We start from the raw sequence: 23,126 nt of genomic DNA, 5'->3' as shown, positions 1-23,126 counted from the left end.
ATACTGTGTAGTTGTTTGCCTTCTACATGGTAACGGTATTCCTAGTGCCCACATTCTTTCTTCCTCTTTTCTCAGCTTTGTAGTGCTCTTCCATTTTGTTTAATTTGATTTGATTTCCTTGTTTATTCAACCTCTGCTGCTTGAGCCTGCATACCTTTTCTTAATGGTGGGAGAGGAAGCACAGACCAGATTTGGAGTCCTGTTGGTCCTTGCTCCAGAATGTGTATGTCCACAACTTCCACTTGATGTTGGTTTGTTACTATTACCCTTTCTGTATGACAGTCATATGGTAAGTTTCCATGCATGTTGACTGGTCAAGGTGCAGATGCTGAACTCCAGACTCCTTGAAAGATTTAGTTTGCAGCTACCTAGCCTGTAAAGTGCCTGCCTTCACTGGGTCGCATGATTTTTTTATCTTAAGTGAGCTTTAACTAGTAACATACAAACCCCACTTGCTCTTCCCAAGTTACACTAACATGCATTGAGATGAAGATCAAAGGAGCTGCAAAATTTTTGCAAACACAATAAGCTTTATTTACAGTGTCTGATGGTTTGTTTGATAATTATGCTGCAGTTTTCTGTCTTCAGTTAATGCGGTTATCTTCCTTCTGAGACTTCAAGATTGAAAGTATTAAAGTCATCAAGACAGAAACTGTCCCCAAATGAGTTTGTGTAGGTGAACATATACATGTAAGCTGCTGGCTTCTTTTTTACCTTCTGGTTAGAAGGAAAGAAATATATTAAAACTGCCACATAACGAGAAAATAATTTTTCCTTTAATAACTATGCTGAGCAGATTGAATTCAGTTTCTTGGACTAAGAAACTAGTAGTATTCTCTTGTGATGCACAGTTGTTTCATGATGATGAAAGTATTATTTTAATTTTAAAATGCCTTGGTCTACTCTGAGAAAAAAACAACCTGTTAATAATGCAGAAAAAGTTATGAAAGGTACGGTATTTCACTTACAGACTATAATTTGTTTTGTGAACACAGAGAAGCTATTTTCACCTGAAGTATAGGTTGTAGGAGAAAAACAAAAATCTGTAAAATTTCAGCTGTGTTATACAAAATCCTGTACATAGTAGCTAGAGTTGATTAGTATGGGCATAATGGCAAAGAATGAAACAGTTTATTTTTGTCTTGTGCCATGCATTATCAGTTATCTTGGTAATTCACTTGATTTGGTGGTGCTATTCTGAAAATATGTAGGGCTTGCATCTTTGAGGAGCTCTTGTGGCAGCTGCTCTGCTTCAGCCTTAACAGCTGTTTCATGTAGGTGCCATTCTCAGAACGACAACTTCATTTCCAACAAGAGTTTTTGTCCTTTCTTCTATAAGCAGTAAAAGTTACCCACTTTCCCATTCTGTATAGAGAAGAATTAATTCAATTCTCTTAGTGATTACTATTCATAGTTTTAAAACAGCGAGTTTTGGTTTTTTTATACATTTATTTATTTTCTATACTTAAAAGAAAAAAATCAGTAAGTGTGATGATTTTGTCTCATATTCTTCCTATTGTAAGAAGGCTTAGCCATATAGTTAACTTTACAGATCTTGGCCCTAAGGCTATTCACAGGATAATGGAGTTCCAGAGTAAAATGAAGTTTAATACTAGAGCATCATAGTGGTCGTACAAGGCTGACTGGGGTAATTATGACTGTTGTGATATTATAGTCCTGAATTTCACCCCAAGTGTATTTTTCTAGCTTCCTTAATAAAGATAGATATAGCAGTAGTCATCATTTGCAGGTGACTGGGGACTTAAAAGCCCCCATGGCCCATCACTCATCTTTTCCTATGCCAGAAAGCACTGTCTGTTATCACTAAATGAAAAGTCAGCAAACACTGGTGCAGTGGCTTTTGCTAGGGGTGATATGCACCCTTCTCAAGAAGAGGAAGAACTATTTCCCTCACTGTTTGTTATCCCAGTGTCTGAAGGAGTGAGAGACCCCAGAAATGCTGGTACTCTTGTATGTGATTTTGTGTTGTTGTGATTGCCTTGTGGTTTTGGCTGTCATTGATCTTTCTGAGAGCCACTGGTTTCTGTGTGTGGCTTGTGTTTCAAAAAAGTTTTTTTTCTTATTTTTGATTCTTTTCTGTAGTCTGAAATCTGGAAATAGCAGAAATTAATGAAAAGGTTGATAATATCAGGACAGGTGAATATTTGGTGGAGCAATTTTTCTGGTATTATATTAATTTCTTTCAAAGTATTAATCTATGGATCTGTTGTGTCAATATCTGGCCTGAAACAGTGATCAGTGATGAGGAAAGTTCTTAGAGTAGCTGCTTGCTTTTCTGTCAGTGTGCTTTACTGTTTGCCTTTACTGTTTGCCCAGCAGTGTCCTCTGCATTCAGGTCAGTGGTTAATCCATTACATGAGAAATAAATTTTACCAGTTACTATGTGCTGTTGATGATGATCTTGTGTTAAAAGTTACTCAAAGTAACTGGAAGCTTGCCCAGTTGATCAGTTTAACCAAGAACCAAACCTTTTACAGGTGAGCTGTTGCATTGTTAAAGAGCCTGACCTCAAAATACTGCTCAGTAAGTTTAGGAGTGAAGCTTGTCCTTTTACCCAATATGGCAACTTCTGTTGAAATAGTCTTTGCTTTCTTGAAGATTTTTTTTTCTTCTTATTGGTGCTGATTTTAAGGGAATATGAAAATTCCCTCAGTAAAGGAAACTGAAAAAAAAATGGAATTGAAAAATGACTACTTTCAAATCAAGAACGAAGTAAAAGCTGTAGTTGGGTCTGAGGAAATGGACATCTGTAAATCAAGATTTATGCTGTGTCATGAAGAAACATCTCTAGCAAATTAGTATCCCCTTTCATCAAGATAGATCTCTACAAATGCTGCTTTTGGTAAGTGAAGATTTTACTGTGATAAAGGGTGTCACAAATACTCCATTTTCCTTGAGAGTAATGCTTTGTATTGGAAATGCGTTCTGCTTTGAAAAACTTGGAACGTGCCTCAGTGCTGTATGCCACTTAACCCGTAGCCCATCTGTGCTATCATCTGATTGCTGTGTGCCTCAGAGGGATGTCTGAAACCAGCTGGCTTTATAGGATGGGGGATGAGTCTCCAGCAATTATTTCTCTTCTCTTGCTTTTGGCTCTACAGTTGGTTTTTGTGTCCACAGTCAGGTCATACCTTGTTGTTTTTCTGTCCCAGTTGGGGCAGTTTGGTAATAACTTCCTGCAGAGTCTGAAGAACTTCAGTAGACATAGTTAAATGCTGTGTACCACAGATGGGGCTCCACAAGTGTGATCTGGCCCTAACAAGGATCTCATCGTGCCAGCACCCTACCTGTAAATATGAACACATGGTGGAAGGAAGGAAGCTGAAAGCATTGTGCATAGGGAACACGGGAAATTTCTGAGAGCGGATGACATGAGATAGTGGTGAGTTGCAGGTAGTGATGTCAACAGGCAAACTGTGTCTTTGAAGATCTGAGTAAATTGCATTAAAACTTGCGCTTCTAAGGCTACATCACTGCCAAACACAAGCTGCCTGGTTTCAGGGTAACTTATGTATGCCTATGTGACCTCTTGGCAACAGTTGCCACATTCAAAATAATGGAGGAATACATTTTTAACTCCTGTACAGTCTGGAGATATTTAAAGTATTCTGCTATTTTTATTTCACTTTTTGATACAAGTGGAAGTGATAAATTCCTTTGGGAAAATGGTGGCTTTCTGGGTAGGAGCTTGGAGCAAGTCTTGAAAAATAGAATTTATATGAGTGTCGATGAGTTTGCTATTTTACATAATTTATTTTTACAGTGAGTAAGAATATGGAAGATGCCAGTCAGAGGTGTTATATCCCTATTCAAGTGTTTCTATGTGAGCTTTTTCGAGTAAATCACAGGGTTTCACTAACGCTTGCTCATAGTCATGTGCAGATTTGAAAATGCTGCATGGTGAAATTGATCAAGTAGCTAATTTCTTGTTTTGGTGTGTATGAAAATAGGCTGCCCTAGTCTTCTACTTTAATATTAAGCTTTCTTTAACTTCTTTTGTGGTCATAGTTTTTGTTCAATAAAAAGTCAAACTAATTTGGATAGTTATAAGATGTTTGTTAAAATTAACTTCAATTTCAATTCATAACTTTCTTTTGAAACTTCTGTCAGCTCTTTATGGTAGCATGAGAATTTATTACACAATTATGGCTGAAGGTAACACTCATAGACAGTATAGTTGAGGGGAAAGTATGCAGTCTTATGCTTGTGGTTGCATGTAAGTCCTTTTGTGGTTTATTTGTCTTGTTCTCTTTCTCGTTCTCTTTGGTTTTTGTTTGTTTGTTTTTTTTTTCCCCACCACTGAATGGATGGAAATAGAAAATCAGCTTAATTATAGTAGCATATGTTGTCTTCCTTGTAATGAGGTGAAATTATTTTAACTTATTTGGCACTAAATTTTCCTTTTTCTATTCAGAGTTGCGTAAGTTGTGGATGGATTGTATGGAACAAAATGACTCATCAAAATACACTATAATGAGTTCTGTGTTCTGACAGGGAAGTGCCCAATGACTCAGCTACAGAAAAGACTGCTAATTGAAACTGCTGCATATATGGGTTTAGATGATATCTACTCTGAACCTGGGCCAACACACTTTTTGGCACTTCTTGCTGCATGAATTACTGTTCAGGCTTTTTGAAATGCTGGGCATCCCACATCCCATCAAAGGATGTTAAAGTAGCTTCTCAAATTTCAATTTTGCCTGGCAGTTAACTGTAGTTTTTCCCTTCTCGGTAGCTTCTGTGAAGGGGATGAAACATAAACTTCCCATACTTTCCACACCCAGAATCATACCAAAATGTGAGGTTTCACTTTTAAAAGGTCTCCTAATATTACCTTAATCCTTTTGTTTGTATCTTCTTCTATGAAGAGAGAGTGGGGCTGTTCAATTTGGAGAAAAGAAGGCCAAGATCTTACCAAGATCTGTAAATGTTGGAGGGGTGGGTGTCAAGATGAATCTACCAGTCTCTTTTCAGTGGTGCCCAGTGACAGGACAAGGAGCAACAGATACAAGCTAGAACACAGGAGATTCCACCTCAACACGAGGAGGCGCTTCTTTATAGTGAGGGTGATGGGGCACTGGAACAGGCTGCCCAGAGAGGTGGTGGAGTCTGCTCCGGGGACTTCCAAAACCCACCTGGCTGCATTCCTGTGCAGCCTGCCCTCGGTGATCCTGCTTTGGCAGGGGGGGTGGACTCGGTCTATGGATATTCCTTTCAATCCCTAACATTCTGTGATTCTCAGTACAAGAGAAGAATTCTGCATCTGCTTACAGAACTCGAGAATACCTGTGTGGCTGATGACAGTTTGCATCTCAGTTTCAGAAAGCCTAATTTCTCTGATCACATTTTCACACTCTTTCCAAGTGTGGGAAAGTTGTACTTGATCTGGCAATTTCCTAGCCTGCAGACTCATCTGAACAAATCATGTTATGAAAATAGTTTCTGGATTGTAGTGGTCTCTGATGTAGGCCATTTAGAGCTGTCCTTGGTAGCTGGATGCTGGATGCTACTGACTTACCCAAAGGCAGAGCTAGTTTTCTTCAGCTGTGCTGTAGGGACAAACACTAACAATCTTACCTTAGTGCCATTTTATACTTTGTTATTAGTATTGTTACAAATATTATCAGGAATATGTTTTAATTAAAAAAAAACTGTTTCTTATTTGTGGTTTAAAAATGAATAACTGTAGGATAAGTTGTGAAGGAAGTTTGATGTAGTTAATTTTGTTACTGCAATTATGAAGCATATACTCTTGTATGTACTTTGCAGACTTGCATGCTAATTGATATTTGAAATCTCAGAATCATAGAATAGTCCAGGTTGAAAGGGACCTCCAAAGGTCATCTAGTCCAACCCCCTCTGCAGTAAGCAGCAGCATCCTCCATTAGATCAGATTGCCCAGAGCCCTGTCGAATGAGCCATCCTACCATGTATCACAGCCCCATGGATTTATCTGCACATTCTCTTTCTTGTTGCATGGACTTCCAACCATTTTCTAGAAAGTCGTGAAAGCCTTTTTTTGTCCTAACTGTGTGCTAAATGTGTAGGAATTTGTATATTTAAAACATTATTCATGTATTTTTTCAGATGCATTTACTTATTTTTATTTCCTATCCTTAGCAGTGTTGGGTTTTGTTTGTTTGTTTGTTGTTGTCTTTTTTTTCCCTCAGTTAGAATACTGAGTATTTGATGTAGTGATAGCCGCCTTGGAAGGGAGTAGACTAGCAAAGAGAGCTTTGCAGTTGAATCTTAATTATTTATGATAAAATAATAGTTCCTCTTACAAGTAGTGGAAAGAAGCTGTAGTTGCTGTGCTTGATCTGTGCTTTATAGATCATCTTATTTTTCCCTTCCCATCATATTACTTGTGTGGTAATATTAAGGTGTGCTTTATCTGGATAGCAGATGTCTTTTACTACCTACTTGCTTTCCTGTTTTCAGCTTGTCAGCTGATTGATCACATAGAGCAAACAGCTGCTTTACATGGCAGCATTTTGTCTTTTAATAAAATGAGACCTTTTCAAAGGTGATGTTTGGCTGAGGGGTTTGACTTGTGTGAAAACAAAACTGTATCTGCTAGTGAGGAGTATTTTCTGTTTTAATATCTCCACATAAATCCATTTCAATTGTTACAGAAAGATATGCTTACACTGCATAACTACTTTGTATTCATCTTTCTGAAATTGATGAATGATTTGTCTTTGTCAAATTTGAGTAAATTCATGATGTAGTGGCCACATAAAATGTGTAAGAAGGAGTTGTATGGAATTGGGTATAACAGGAGGGTATATATCTTTTTATCAGGTTGGACAAAAAGATCAATTTTCTTTTTTGTTAAAGAGCCTATATATAACAAAATAGATTCTGAAATACTTTACCCTTGTAATTAATGCTGTCTCAGATTTTCAACCAATTTTTCCAAAGATTATTGTCAGTCTTGTATTTTCAAATTAAATGAAAAAGCTGCCTGTAAGCATCAAGTTTCCTGTTCACTGGTATGATAAGAAATAATATTGAAACAACCAGGAATAACCAGAAGTGCATTAAACTTCTGTTTGGATAATTGTGAAAATTTTGGCATCCTTTTTGTTCAATTTGGTGTGGGTTTTTATATTTTAATGCTACATTTAATTTATTATCAGATTCTTGTTAATTTTCTGGATGCAACTTATGAATTAAGTATCTGTGAAAAATGAGGGGGGAGCAGAGCTGGACAGGTCAATTCTGTCAGGAGTTCCTTACAGGGAGCTAATAAAGCTCTTAATCCTAATATGCTCTTAGCAAAGTCTCTAACATCATGCCTTGCATACCAAAACAATCCTCTGCTTGCTTTGTGTAACATTGAGATTGGTGTGTGATACGATGAAGTATACAGAATGACTTCTTCAGATAGTTTCAGGCCATAAAAATTTTAAGGCAAGAGATAAAAATACAGTCTTGTCTATTTACAAAGTAGTTTGACACTTACACAAGCATTCAAAAATAATGGATAGTATTAACAGTTGTGGGCAATACCTGGTTGGTGGGTTTTGTGTGGGTGTTTTGTTTTTGGTTTTTTTTTTTTTGTGTGTGTGTGTGATGTTTTTTGAGTTTTGGTGTGGGTTTTTTGGTGGCTTTGGTTTGTTTCTGGGAGTTTTTTGGTGGTGTGGCGGTTGTTTTTTGTTTTTGTTTTTATTTTTTTGATAATTCAGGTACTTCAGGCCTTAAAGGGCAGAATTTATATTTAGTGTTTAGTATTTTTTTTTAAAAAAGGGTTTATCTTTTGTTCATAAAGCAGGTTTTGACTCAGTTACTGATTGTTAGCACTATATTGAAATTAGCATCCAGTTAGCCATTGTTTCTTTTGCTAGGTATTCATCTCCCCAGTTGCACTGAAAGCAATTCAGAAAATCATGTTTATTTCAGTAAAAGTAAAGTAGTAAGAATTTAATAATTGCTGAAGTCAGATGAGTTAATTCTATCAAGGTTTCTGATTTTTCATTTTGTTTGCCTTTTTCAACAAAACAATTGCCTTGTTTGGTGGGGGGACAGGGTAGGACAAAGGAGGGAACAAATGTGCCCTAAGGAAGGCGCCAAAGTTTCCATTATTCTTTTAAACAAGCAGTCATATATATTTCTTGCTTCAGGGTTAACTCTCATGTTAGAGAACCTAGCTCCTGTTGGTTACACAGTTTACAATTATGTTAAACTTGCATCAGCACTTTTTGTTATATTACCATGGTTATATTATCGTTAAACTTAACCTTGTGCTTGGTTGCTAATCAAAAACTAGCTAGCAATCCAGATGTTTAACTAATCAAAATGAAGACTGGGGGGGATATTTTCCACCAATTTATTTTTCTACTTCATTATTTTTCCTGAAGTTTGATTTCCCTTGCATCTTAGTATTTGCCAATCAGTATTACACACTGAAACCAAAGTTAATGCTAGTGTGTTTCTGTCAGTGAGTTATTTTTTGTATCATATAGTGTTAGTTCAGACCTGTCCTTTTGTTAATTCTCAATACTACTGGGAGATAAAAATGAGCTTACTATGAGGCTTTAGAATTTCCTTGAGTCTGATATGGAAAACCTGTGTGATCTCTACTGGGGTACATCATGTCTTTATAGACCAAAATGTTAATAGTTTCTTCCTCTTACCAGTTTCTGTTCTGTTTATGAAAGTCTGCATTCTTTCACTGTCCTTATACAGTGACCTCTGTTATGAACAACATCCAAGACAAAATTTCTGGACAGTGTTTATAATACTAAATAAATATTTAACCTGAGTTAGATGGAGACTACTGACTTTCTCCTCTTACTGTTCAAAACCCTGAACAATTTGAGAACTTTTCTCTAAATGTGTAAGGGAAAAGCCTCTAGAGCTGCCACACTAGCTTGGTCTCTTGACGTGGTGATAAAAACAATCACTGGTGAGAGTAGGCTAGCAAGAGAGAGATGTCTTCAATGTGCCCAATGTGAACATAAGGAAAGAGGGACACTTGGAAGGAGGGTGTTCCCAAGTGTGTTAGAAGTAACTGAACAGTTTCAGAAGTGATCTCAAGTACTTGTAGTTTGATAGAAACGTATTTGTGTGTAAAAATTATATGCCTGGAAACATCTGTATTTAAGGAAAATGTTGGCTGTCGGTTATGTTATTTAATTCAAATGTTTCATTTTCATTTTGGAACACTGTAGATGATCTATTTTTTTTTTAAAAGTATTTGACAAGGAGACCAAAGGCAAAGGCATCTTCAGTGTGCTTTCTCTTACTTGCCTTGTGTTCAAGAAAAGTAATGGAGATAGGAGAAAATAATGCAATGTCTTTAGAAATATGTCTTTTTGCCTAAGTAAAGACTTTTTTTTTAAATATGGATTTGATGAAATACTAATGAATACGAGAACCAATAAATAAATAAGGCTAACTTTTGCAGCAACATAAAACTACCAAGAATATTATCTGATAGTTTCCACAAAATGATGTGAAGAATAGACAGAGAAAATGGATACTGTTTAACAATTATGTTTAGAATCAGTTTGAATGGAAGTAGACCAGGAAAAATTATTTGGTAATAGCTAGACCTTGGACAAAGTTTTAGTTGTATGGAAGTGAAGAAGACAATTTGCTGTGGAACTAATAGCATAATGAGCAACCAGGCAAAGTTAGTCATGTCTTTCTGGACTGGAGAAAGAAGGGAAAGAGCTGAAGATGACGCCAAGATTGAACCCTGACTTTGAGGGAACAAATAATAGAGCTATTGACAGAGGCAAAGAGGGAAAAGGAATAATTTTGCTGAAGATAACAACCACTTCAGCTCATGTTAATTGGTATATGCTCTGTTGACTTCATTCACATCAGTTGAGGATGTGGCCTTTAGACTTCAGCTTTAATGAAAAGTTTGCGTTGGCAAGGAGATCTCAGGATAAAATCTCAGCAAAAACAGGCAGAGAAGAAAGACAAATTCTTGCAAGTGGGCCTGTAACTTGGTTCGCTGATTTGTGATGGAAGCTTAGGAAAGATGAGTCAAAGACAAAAAAACTAAAAGAGCAAGAAAGAGAACAGGAAAAGAGAGAAGAAACTCACCAAGAAGGCCAGATAAAGGTTAAAAAGAAGAGAGACTGGAGCTTTGAAAAGCAAAGTATTTAAAAGAATCCTAATTATGAGATCAACTATAAGAGGAAAGCATGCAAATAAACCAAGAAGAAAATTAAATACTTTTTTCCCCACTCAATTTGGAAGAAAACGGATCAACATTACTTCTGTGAGACAAACAATGTAAAATAGAAAATTATTATAAGATAATAATAACTACTTCAAATTATTCTCATTTTGAGGCACATGTTAGAACATGTACAGGTTTCATTTTCTAAATACTATATGTTTTTGACTTCAAAGTTCAAATGTTGTCATGTTCCATTGTCTTTTCTGCATTGTTGTACTCAGAAAAACCCCACATATCATATGCTGAAAATTTGTAATAGATTGATATTATGTATAAATTATTTCATTAGGCAATGTGTAAAAAGTTTTAAAAACACTGTAAGGGTTTAGGAGAATACTGAAATAAATTACTCAGTTTTTGCTAGACAGTTATCTTTGTGTAAAATTATAGATCATTAAGCAAATATATTTGTCATATATTTTCCCAAGGGTTGGAACATGGCATTATAGTCTTCAGATTGGTTTTAATGTCTAAATAAATTCTTTAATTAAATTGAGCTCTTTTTTATTTAAAGCTGTCTTTTGGGGAGATATTGCCTTAGATGATGAAGACTTAAAAATCTTTCAAATTGACAGGACGATTGACCTTACGCAGCACTCCAACGAAAGACTTGGCCATAACACAGGTATGATATTTTAAACTTATTTTAACTTCTTTTTTCCTGTTACTTACTTCTGCATAGAAGGCAATCTCTGTGTTAATTGTAGAAAGTCAGTATACTGTTTTGAGTAATGCAAGTTTACACTTTAAAGAGCTATTAAAAAATGAGTAGAAATTCAGTTAAGGGAAATAAGATAAAAGTTTAATGTGGCATTTCTGATTAAAAATCTCTTATTGAACTCAAGAACAGAAGCTGGTAGGACTATTTTTATAAAAACTTGAAAATTTATCTCCTTTTAAACCCATTTGTTTTTCAAGGCATGAAACATCTTTGATCTTTCTAGATCAAGACTGGATTTTAAAATGTTAATAGAGTCAGTGGTTTCCCTGCTCCCCTTTACCCCAAACAAATAGTTTCCATTGGCTTTGAAGGTATTTTAGGCACTAGTTTTTCTGACTAAAAATGTAGAGAGCAAGGTCATCAGTTCTCCTTGAAGAAGATGCAGTGAAGTTATTTCTTTGTCCTGTTGACTTTCCTTTTTCTTCTTCCATTTTTAAATTACATGGTTTTGTTTGTTTTTGTCAATTGCCATAGTAAGAATAGCTGGCTTTAAATAATATTCAATATTCTATTATCCCTTCCTTTCCTTACCTGTTTTGAGATTTGTGTATTATCTTTTCCTGTGGACAGTATCCTATTCAGAATATTGAGTCATCTTATTGAGGATCACTAATGCGTTTGGATCAGATTTTTCTGCCTTTATTGCACAAGAGGAATCAATACAACTGCAGTGGTCAGTGGGACTGGACTTTGAAGAAAAAGCTCTGCAAAAGTTAATGATTTTTGTGATGGCTTTCAGTGAAGCCTCAACATTCTTGATTTTTCTAAAAATAGAGGGGTTTTTTTATCCCAAGAATTCAATTTTACACTGTACATATGCAATTATTTTTCTAAATTTACATTATTTTGATGCCTAAATCAGGTGCTTAAGCTGCTTTTGTGAACTGCACAGCCTAGTGTGCTTTCTTTCCCTCTAATTTCCAAAATAGTAAATTCACCAAAACTGACTAATTGATGCTAGGTACCAACTGGGAAATGAACATAAAATGTCTGTAAAATAGAAAACAAGTTAATGGTTTACCTTAGTGACAGACACAGTGTCAATTAATTACAAACTTGATATCTGTGCACTTTCTGCTGTTGACCTTCACAAACTAAAGGTGACATCAGATAGGAGGCTTAGATACTTGGGTGTAAACCATCAAGATGGAGTTGTGAAGCCATATTTTTCTTTACAAGTACTAATTTAAAAAATCCTGAGACTTACAGGCTCTGATTCATATTATGTGACAATGCTTTTTGGTAAGGATTATCTGGCTGGATTTACAGGATCAGATACTTAATCTGTGAGCTTCTCAGAGTGTTTTTTTGTCCAAACCATGCACACAAAATCTTTGTAAACAGAAACAACAGAGAAGCTTGTAAAACTGTTATCTATATCTATCTTATAATGAACCCAAAGTATTCTTCTCCTGTTTGTAGTATAACATGTTGCAGCAAATAAAGTGTTGTGGGTTTGGGTTTTTTTGTTTGTTTGTTTGTTTTTTTAAGGAAAACAAACCCAATGCTTTTTTAGACTGTCTTGGCAAGGTTGTATAGTATTCATATAAGACAGATTAGTTATGTGAGGTACTTTTCCAGTCTTACTCTAAGTGGAAAACACAGGCTGTGTTAGCAGAGAAATGACAGTTTAATTTTTTTTTTCTATAAATTATAATAGTTTAACTAAATAACAGATTATTTGGTGTGGTTTTTGTTTGTGGTTTTTTTTTTTTGTGGTTGTTTTTTTGCTGTTATATCTTTGACAGTTGATGCCATTAAGGGTTTTTTTGTTAAACGTTTGTTTGAAATCTTTATCTATAATGCCATTTTATAAGAAGAACATTAGCAGGAGAGACAATTACACTACTGATGCCCACTACAAGGAATGGAATTGTTATACCCTCTGTAGTCTATATGGTAGTTACCATGTAACTTGTTGGAGAAGAATGTGTTGAACTATTACCTCATCTATCTAAAATGTTTTTAAAAATGTAGAAAATTTTTCTCAAGGGAGCTAGCAACTATGTGACAGTTTAATCCAAATAATTAGGCACATTGTTACTCACTGAGCAGCCACGCAAAATCTTTTGCCTTATATGGCATTTTCTCATTGGCAATATGATTTTAAGCAATATAGTTAAGCAATATATTTAAATATAATAAATATATAAATAGTTAAAGTTTTTATGAGAAGTTAAGAGAAGTCTTTTTAGTGGTAGTTGGAGGTTTCAGTGATCCTTTTCTTTCTCTTATCTTTTTACCCTTGCTGTTGAAAATTAGTTTGAAACCCTTCTTATCACATAACAGATATTAAATTTTAAAATATACCATACTACAAACTTCTGGAAATTACAAAACTTTCTGAACATTTCTAAATGATTTACTGACTAGTATAGCACTATCAGTGCTCTTCAGGTTTAGTGGTGTTTGCAAAAGCACTTGCAGCCACAAAAGGATTATGTGTGAAGGGAGCGTGGCAGATGTGTCAGATGTATGCAGGAAACTTAGAAATGTGTTGTGTTTCTGTAAATGGCATGGTAAATGTTAAAATCAACTAATTAATTTTTCTTACTCATTGATTGCTGAAATAACATAGGCAGGTACATGCCTGTGAGATCTTACTTCAACATACACTGGCATGTGATGTTTCAAAGCCTTTACATAAAATGCATTGACCCTCTGACAAAGAAAACCCAGTTGTTCATGGTAAAATCAGCAATATTAAGTTTGTATCCGTTTTCTTCTTGTTGCCGTGGTGGTGGTGTTTTTGTGTTTGGGGTTTTTTTGTTTGTTGGTTTGGTTTGGGGTTTTTTTTTGTTTGTTTTGTTTTTTGTTTTTGTTTTTTTTTTCCTGTTGAAACTTTGGGTGTTTGCTTTCTTTTTTCCCCCTGCCCTTGGAATGAGATGATTATGCCAAGTATTTAGGAAATTTCTGTGAGAGTAAGGCTTTTAGCTGTCAGTCAATATGGCTCGGAGGATGTCAAGGTCACCAGGAAGAAAAAGGCTCCAAATAATAATTAGATGATGTAATTTTCATAACTTGTCTGAATAACAAAGACATGTTGATTTACATTGTGGAATGCATATTAGAAAATTTTTCACCTAAAAATGTGGTTTTATTTTACTGTCAAGTATACTTAAAGAATTTGTATGTGAGTCATTGAAGAATGTTAAACTTCCTTTAAGACTCATTGCAGTTTTTGCTGGGTATTTTCTAATGACTCTAGGCTGTATAGTTGCTGTAGATGTAAGATTTGCTGGTTTTAACTTTTGTAAAATTCTTTTTTTTTTTTTGTGTCTTTTTAAAGGTGGATTTGGAGAACATGGAATGTCAAAAAAACGAGGTGCCCTCTATCAGCTTATAGACAGGATAAGAAGATTTGGCTCTGGTATTTTCACTGTTTAAATTAGCAGGTTGCCTGATATGATAATGTATCATGAAAATTAATGATGATAGCACTTTAACACTTTAAAGCTCTTCTGTATTACTATTAGCATAAACAAACTATAAAATAAATAGCACCAGAATAGTAATGAAGAGATTAGCTCTTTGTTGCATTTTCTTAGGGGTCTATTTCCTGCATCAAATATAGAGGCTCAATAGGGCTTTTGTATGGCGGTGTTCACAGTTAGTTCAACTAGTATTAATACGATGCGTTTTCAGTACAAGTAGGCTGCTAATTTTTAGGGTTTCTTTTTTGGATCCATTTGGGGCATTCTGATGCTTCATACTGTGTTTGAAGAATTTATGGTGTATTGCACTCAAGAAACACACTTTTATACTAACCACAGTGCTGTAAGTATGAACGTAGTTGAATGTAGGCTGTATATGTTGTACTTCTAAAGGGCATAAAGAAATAATCTGACTGACCTGCTAGAAAATAATTGTTCTCTTTTTTTTTGGTATGTGTGTATGTGTGCGTGATCTCATTCAGTGTTTTAATTATCATTACAGGCTTTGAGCAAAATAATACATCTAAAGGAAAAAGTACTGTAAAATTCTCAGGGAAAAATGAGAAAAACCGATTTCCCAGAGCTGCTACATCACGAACAGAACGAATATGGCCAGGGGGTGTCATTCCATATGTAATAGGTGGAAATTTCACTGGTAAGCTTTGTGCTTTGGATGGGGAATATGAATTTTTTTAATTGCTTTTTTATTTTTTTATTTTTTTCTTTAAAGTCAAGTCATACTATGGAAGTCAGTGGAAGGTTCTCTGTTGGATTGGGCTTGCTGTACATCTGTTCTGAAAATATTAGTCATTCTTCAAAAAATCATTCCCAGAAGCAAGCTACATAACAAAAATGCATAACTGTGTTTTAGAAAGGGAAAACTCTTTGACTAATATTTCTTGTCCTGTGTTTTTTTCAAGAACCTAAGCTACAGAATGTCATGAAATCTGTTGTAGGATGGGATTTCTTTTGTTTGGTTGGTTTTTTTGTTAAAAATACAGGATATTTAGTAAAGCTAATTTAACTGGTGTGACATTTATTCTGGTAAAATTATTTCACTCAGACTGACTCAGCTGTCTGTTGTAATTCCTCAGTCTGGTTTTCAAATGGGTATACACAATATATATGACAAGAAGAAAAATTGACTTCAAAATATATAGAATTCTTAGCAGAAAATTGTAGGGAAAAAGATTGTTATCCCCCAAAATGCAAATATATCTATATCTTTAAACAAAAAGGGAGGGAGAAAAGCAAAGATGGGTGGAAAAAGACATATAATAACATCTTATGTATTATGCACAATAATACAGGGAACCATAAGAAATAAGCAGATGCTCACTTGTGTGCATATGTATATGGAGAAACCAGAGTAATTTCTTTCAAACTGACAGCTAAAGTCAGATTTTTATTTTGTGTATTTTCGTAATCCTATAGCAAATGTGACCTTTGCTTCAGGATTACCATCTTCTGAAATAATGGTAGTAAACTAAATCGAATTCAAGGTATATCATGTTAAACCTTTACATTCAGTATATCATTTTACCTTTTTCATAACCAAAGATAAATTCCAAGGCTTGGAAATAATTGCTTAAAGATGAAAGTAAAGGGCAAGGTGGGCTGAAATAACCTTTAATTTTTAGGGTCCAACATGATTTGAAACTGCTATTTTTATGAACTTTCAGGTTTTGTTGTCTAAGTTTAAAAAGGGAGTTCTTTTGTGGGTTTTGTTTGTTTGTTTTTCTTTCTGTTTGGTGGGAGGTTTGGTTGGTTTTCTTTTTAAATTATCCTGTGCTGTAACATACAGCTTTGCAAGAGTCTACAAGGTGAATGCATTTCTGCTAGTAAATTAATGCAAAAATAACACTCTTTTTATGGATTTCCATCTCATAAGCAATACAGCTATATACTCAGATGCCACCTCTTGAGTTTGTAAGCCTTGGCTTTTATCGGGCATGTTTGAAATTACATGTTTAACCTATTTTAACTGCTGTATACCAACTGGCTTTCTGTAGTGAGAGCTTCTCTGGCTGCTTTTGCATCTACCATATAGTTTTAATTGTTTCTGAATGTTTTTCATTTTTCGAACAAGTATCTAGGTTCTTCTTATTACTTGACCAAATTAAGAATTTTCCTCTTTTGTTGGATCATTTGATTTCTGAACTATTTTGATGCAACGAAGCAGAGTCTGGTCTCTTTTCAAGGCAGCGTTATTAAATGCCTTAGCTGGTGTGCCTGTTTACACAACTTAGGTTAAACTGGTCCCCAGATTTAAAGGCTTTAGGATATTTTATTTATTTATTTATTATTTTTCTTCTGACCAGATAGATAGGATGCATAGTTTCTCAGTTTTCTTCTCTCTTTCCCCTCTTCCCCTTTTTTCTTTCTCTTTTCTTCTTCCTTTTCTTTTTCTTTGTTTTCTTTGTTTTCTTTATTTTTCTCTCCTTTTCTTTCTTTTCTTTCTTTTCCTTCTTTTCTTTCTTTTCTTTCTTTTCTTTCTTTTCTTTCTTTTCTTTCTTTTCTTTCTTTTCTTTCTTTTCTTTCTTTTCTTTCTTTTCTTTCTTTTCTTTCTTTTCTTTTCTTTCTTTTCTTTCTTTTCTTTCTTTTCTTTCTTTTCTTTCTTTTCTTTCTTTTCTTTCTTTTCTTTCTTTTCTTTCTTCTTTCTTTTCTTTCTTTTCTTTCTTTTCTTTCCTTTCTTCCCACACCCTCCTCTCTCCCCCCAGTTGTGACTCACTTGACAATTTAATCTGGGAAATCACTTAGTAAATATTATGCTAATGAAGGCATACTATATTTCTTCTTCTGTCTTCCTGTGGTGTGACATAGCTGTACTCTTTATTGCAGGTTTTACGTTTGCTAGAATGTGTCAGGCAATACATGAAGAAATGACGGTCTGAGTATCCCTTTAACTGAAATTTGGCAGTATATGGGACTGTCAGCACATAGGACTATTTTCAGGCCACTCTTCTTAGTATTGTAGTCTAATTTTAAGGAAAAGATGTAGTTATAAAAGTCTTGTATTTAGTCTCATATAATTATTCTTCCAGGTACTCAGCGTGCCATGTTCAAACAGGCTATGCGGCACTGGGAAAAGTACACGTGTGTCACCTTTATTGAACGAAGTGATGAGGAAAGTTATATTGTGTTTACATACAGACCATGTGGGTAAGTCTACATGCCTGGTCATAGATACTTCTGCTTTCAGTGTTTGGCCATGTTGTCAGCTTTGCAGTTATAAGTGTATATATAAAGGAGAATGAGTAGTTTCTGCATTTAAACAATATGTTTAAATGTGTGTTCTGTGTGGCTTTAGGTTCATTGAAAACAGTATGTGTAGTAATTGTTTGAAGTTATGCCTCTTTTGTCTAAATAAAATGATCTCACTGCAAATACATAGATATGAGAATTTTCTATTTGGCTATCTGTCACACTTTTCATATTTATATGTATTGTTCTGGTATATCAGAATTACTGTTTGTTTTTCCTAGCTTCTTCCGTGTCACATGTTTACTGCTGAATTATGCATGGACATCTATCCCATATTTCTTTTCCAGATGAATTATTGTTAACTGTAATTCTTCTATTTCTATTTATCTTGCCTAGATTTGTTTAGCCACCAAATTAACGACCATTTTGTAAATTCCTTCTTCCAGGTCATGAGAATGGGTTTTATTAATCATTAGTACAGCTTTTCATTAGTCATCATGTTGCGTGTAAAGATATTTCTGCTCACAAACGCCTCAGTTATGTTTGTAATTTATTCCACTCAGAATTCTGAATTTTATGCAATGGTTGGTGAAATTCCAGAGTGTACCATGTTCGTAATCTAAGAGCACTCACTACTTGTACTTCTCATATTCCTCTTCTTTTGGTGTTTTAGGCTCCAGAGTGGAAAAACTCTGTCTTGCTGACTTCCCGATCAGTTAATACTTTGTATGCTTACTCCTGAATTTTTATGGAGTTTTATAGGACACGGTTATGAAAAGAAGTTTTGGGACTTCCTTGTGTTGTAGGAATGATCCTGAATACACTTAATTATAGCTCATAAAATTACATTAAGGCTTTTCTGTTTAAATTACACCTGACATTCTTCTATGGGACAATGTAATAAAACCCACTCCTAAGATATTTTGAGAAAGGTATCTTCTTGGCCTTGGAAAGTCTCTGGGCTACTGATCCTTGCAATAGGAGCTTATTCCACAGGATTGCCTGTGACTGGTAGATTTGCTGTAGACCACTGTCAGAAACAGTGTCAAATGAAATAGACTTTTGCTCTCACCCAGCATGGATTTTATTTTAGTTAACAGTAGAACCTTGAAGAAGGGATTAAGGATTAGTGACACACAGCTGGAAGACAAATGGATGCAGAGAATAATCATGATGATTTCCTGTGCTCACAGAGGTAGAAAGCAATGTGAATTTATACAGAAGAGTGTGAAAGACATAAGTGGTCTCAGGCACTTTAGAAAGAAGTATGAGGCTATCTACAAAAATATTGGTTTAATGAAAAGTAAATCTACAGCTTCAAAGTGCCCAAAGCCAAACAACAGAATAATCTGTCAACTATCAAAAACAGCTGAATTACTTCTTTTGGAGTCCTGAGCCATTCTGGAAGAGCCAGATAAATGAAAACATATCTTCTCTGGGTGAATAGGAACCACTGGGCACTAAACACTGATGTACAGTGCTTATACAGGATTTTCCATGGAAAAAGTCCAGACAAAAGGGATACCAAACATGGCCAGTGCATTGAAACTGATCTCAGTTCTTTCTCGTAGCACCATGCTGTGTTGGTTTATTAGCACATTGTGTCATTATTGTTTGCAGTACCATGGCAGTGAACATTCACAGATGAGAGAGACTTCATTGTATTTAGCACCATTCAATTTAAAAACTAAATGATAAACTCTGCTCCAAGGAGCACACAGTCAAAACATAACACATTTAATGAAACAGAAAGTGGATCTATGTGGAAATACAGGTGGCACTATCTACAAATGTCTCAGATGACAGCATTAGCACATTAGCAAGTGAAGTGCTATTGAATCTTTGTAAACATTAAGGATATTTTGAACAAGCATGACGCATTACTTGTTGCAGCGGTTCATGGGAAGCTCATTCCAGAAGGGCTGTGATGAAGAAAGCGTATTTGAAATATAGCAGCTGGTTATGAGAGATACATGACCTACCTGAAGTTCAGATTTTATATATCAGCAATGAATGAGAAAGAAGGTTTGATGCTTATAGACCCCTACAACTGCAAAGGATCTCATAAAGATATCTAATTTATTCTTAAGACAGAAATAGCTATACCTAAGTCATTACAGATATACACTTGTCTAACTTGTTTCTAAAACCCTTCAAAGATGAATACTTCACAGCCTGCTAGGAAATGTAATTATTCCATATCCTTAATACAAGAAGTGTACTAAGTCAGGGGCAATATTTTTGGTCATAGCTAAACCAGATGTTTCTTTCTGCAGTTGAAGTGCATTAACTCTTTTTCTTGTTCACTGTGCCCATAGAAAGTAAATAATTCTTCTTTCTTTTTTGAAGGAATCTATTATATATTTTGAGACTGTTATGGCCACCCTCAGTTTGGTTTTCTTTTGGGCTAGAAAACATCTAATTAATTTAATCTTTCTTGCTAAGTCATGTTTTATAAGTCTTTGATCATGTTGTTAGGCTGTTTGAAATTCTCTTCAATTAGTCCACATCTTTCTTCAAATTCAAAATCCTAAAGTAGGGCATGTTTGTCCAGATGAGTCTTCTGCTGAGCCAGGGTTATAGCTAATTCATGTGTCTTGTACTCTCTCTTTCCACTTACCGAAGTGTGGTATCTCAGTTCTCAACAGCAGCCATGTGTAACTTGTGGTCAGTTAGGATGTGACTACAAATAAGAATCAGAGTTCTTTGCACAGCACCCCATCACTAGTTCCAAGTGTGTGCCATGCTTTGGACATCTCAGGACACCAAATAATTTAGTATTTATCTTTACAGATACGGATCTCTTCTCTGATCTGTTAAAATTGCTATTAATTCCAGTCTTTTCTTCATGATATTTAGTAGTCTTTTTTGACACTGCAAGTTTTAGCAGCATCTTCTCTATATTCACTTCATGTAATATTCAAACCAGCTTTATTCTCCTCTTTGTATAAGGGTTCTTGAGTTTGCTTATGGGCAGCTGTGAGGAAAAGTGTTCAAAAATTTACAGTGGGATCCTTCTCTCCTATAAAAAAGATTTCATCCATTGCAGTCTTAAACTACATTTGTTATCATGCCTTTCTTATTTAACCAGTTTTGAGAACAATTAATTGTTGAACTATTTTCCCTTCATACAGCTGAAGCACTAACTTGAAATGTTGTAATTACTGATAGTCATTTGTACCTATTAGCTGCATGTGTGAGAAAAAGGATATAGTATTAAGACAGTAGTCTTTGTGATTCTTCTACCAAAGCGGTATACATGGAAATTAATATCTACTATAGAAAAAATTTATACCACTAATTGGTGAGGGCAAGTAAAACTCTCATCTGTAAACAGGTTTAAAAGAGCTTTTGTTCACTACTACTTTATCCTTGCTATCAGATAGGAAATTCCTGAAGGCAACAATCAGTGTACTTCTCTGTATGCAAAGGCAAACAAGGGGTTAGCAAACTGGGATGGCCTCTAGTGACTTGCTCTTAATAAATGTTACTGAGTACAAGATCAAGCTTCTTTTTAAATACTGAGACAGAAAAAGAATTTGTCATATTGTTCTGATGTCTCAGTATGCCTTTGATCTGACTTTGTGGCAATTTTTGTTCTTCACGGGAGGAACTGAGTACTTTTTATGACAAATTTTCAATGAGTTATTACAATTACTGCTGTATCCTCTTGTATTGGTATTTGACAAAGCTGTCTGAGATACATGAAAATCAGTTCTCTTTCATGTGCTTCCCCAAATATTGTAGACCAGATATTTTTTTGTATATACCTTGTTCATATATGAAATAGACATTTGTCTTAGTTTAGTGGGTGGACAGATATAATTTTATCCCCCCCCCCCAAGAGTAAAATAAAATGCTCTTGGTGAATTGGAGAGAAATACAGAATTATATTCAAAAATATACAGAAAAATACAGAATACAGGAATCCTTAACACCTAATACATATTCCAAAGAATACAGGATACATGAAAACCTTCCAAAAACCTTCCCCCAACCAGACTAAACCAAAAGCCCCAGCGCTCCTTTTCTTCGCCCATTGCCTCCCTTCCACTAGGCCCAAACAGGGCAAAATTCTGCAGGACAAATTAGTCAGGCCTCTGCAGGACCATAAACAGGCATCAGATACTCCCCCATGTTACCAGATAAGGACTCCCGACAGAGAGCAGAAAGGAGGAAGAAAAAAGACAGAAACTAACTCTGCAGCCAATTTTATAGGGATGTAGGCATTATGGGAATGAAATACAAAGATTACACTTTCCGGGGTGTATCTTCCAGACTGTTTAGTGCTTCTGGAAGACTTCCAGTGCCTTACACTCAGGACAAGGTTGCAGGCAAATTCTTAAAAATTGCTGAAACGGGTAAATTCATTGCCTGAGGTACACTTCTGCAACATTCTTTTGTTTTAAGAAGGATTACATGTTATAAAAGGTGCTCAGAGACTTTTATGGAATGAAAATAAATTCAGAGTAATGGTAAATACTCCATGGCCCTAGGGCTCTCAGCTGGTAATTAACTCTACCAGCTGGCATTCAGCCTACGCACAGCAGTTGACAGCTTCTCTGGGGATTGTTGTGTGGCCTTGCATATGGGTGTGACAAGGTGCAGGTGTCCAGTTGCCATAGTCTAAAACACAGTGTGTTAACATAAATGGAATGAGCGATGATGTATGTTAATATATTAACATAGACAGCTGTTAGCTCAGGAATGGACTCAGTTGGCTGTTCTTTATAATATTGGGTTGGTTGTCTCTGTTGAGTAGGTAAAGAAGCAGTAGTCACTTCAGCCATCGCAACAGATCCTTAGAGCATTGAATCAGAACATTTAGTAATCATGATTGTATTGATCCCTGACAACAAATAAACTCATCAAGCAAGGTCATAGCCATCATCTCCTTTGTACAGAATGAGTTATATTTATGGTTGAATATGTATTTATGAGTTGTGTTTTCACCAAGTAAAAACCTGTGCTTCTTCAGTGAGATCTTATTCATGAATTTTGTGAACCTTTTTATATGGCTTTGTGTAACAATGAGGTGATGATCTGTGAACTTAGTACATTTATGAAGTTCTGCAGTTTTTCATCAAGAAATTCCTGTAATTAGTGCCATTGCAAAATAATGTTGTGGTCTATGAGGATTTTTATATTATCACATGCTGAAGAGTGCAGCTTTTTAAAGAAGTGCAAAGTTGTCTCTCCCCAATTCTCTCTTCATATTAATTTAAGAGTATTTTTGATAGTAGCTGTGAATTATATTACTTAAAAGAATGAGTGTATTGTTCTAGACATTTCACTTTCTGTCACTTAGTTCTCTTTGCTCACCATCATTGATCAGCTAGACTGAGTAAATGGAATTAGAGATTCATAAATAGTTACTGTCTCCAAATGCTGTCTGGTGCAATAAAGATTAAAGAGATGAGGAGCTTTAAAAGCTGGCAGTTGTCTCAATTTAAGGGGCATGATAAATGCTTATACAGCACATAGAAGTCTTGGTCTTTTGCCAAACAAACCTGGTGTCAAACCCTTGATATTGCAAAATAATTAC

At 35.2% G+C, this 23,126-nt stretch overlaps 1 protein-coding gene across 1 annotated transcript in view; it reads left to right on the top strand.

Moving 5' to 3' along the window:
* TLL1 (tolloid like 1) overlaps window positions 1-23,126 on the top strand; it is a 128,668-nt gene that overhangs the window by 48,684 nt on the left and 56,858 nt on the right. The window contains exons 2-5 of the mRNA XM_054382881.1: window positions 10,737-10,847; window positions 14,233-14,313; window positions 14,880-15,032; window positions 17,422-17,539. Of these exons, the coding sequence (XP_054238856.1) occupies window positions 10,737-10,847; window positions 14,233-14,313; window positions 14,880-15,032; window positions 17,422-17,539 (463 nt within the window). The remainder of the gene's footprint in view (window positions 1-10,736; window positions 10,848-14,232; window positions 14,314-14,879; window positions 15,033-17,421; window positions 17,540-23,126) is intronic.

Source organism: Indicator indicator, chromosome 8 (genome assembly GCF_027791375.1).
Source record: "Indicator indicator isolate 239-I01 chromosome 8, UM_Iind_1.1, whole genome shotgun sequence".
NCBI classification, from domain to species: Eukaryota; Metazoa; Chordata; class Aves; order Piciformes; family Indicatoridae; genus Indicator; species Indicator indicator.
This window is presented reverse-complemented; position numbering and strand designations above follow the sequence as displayed.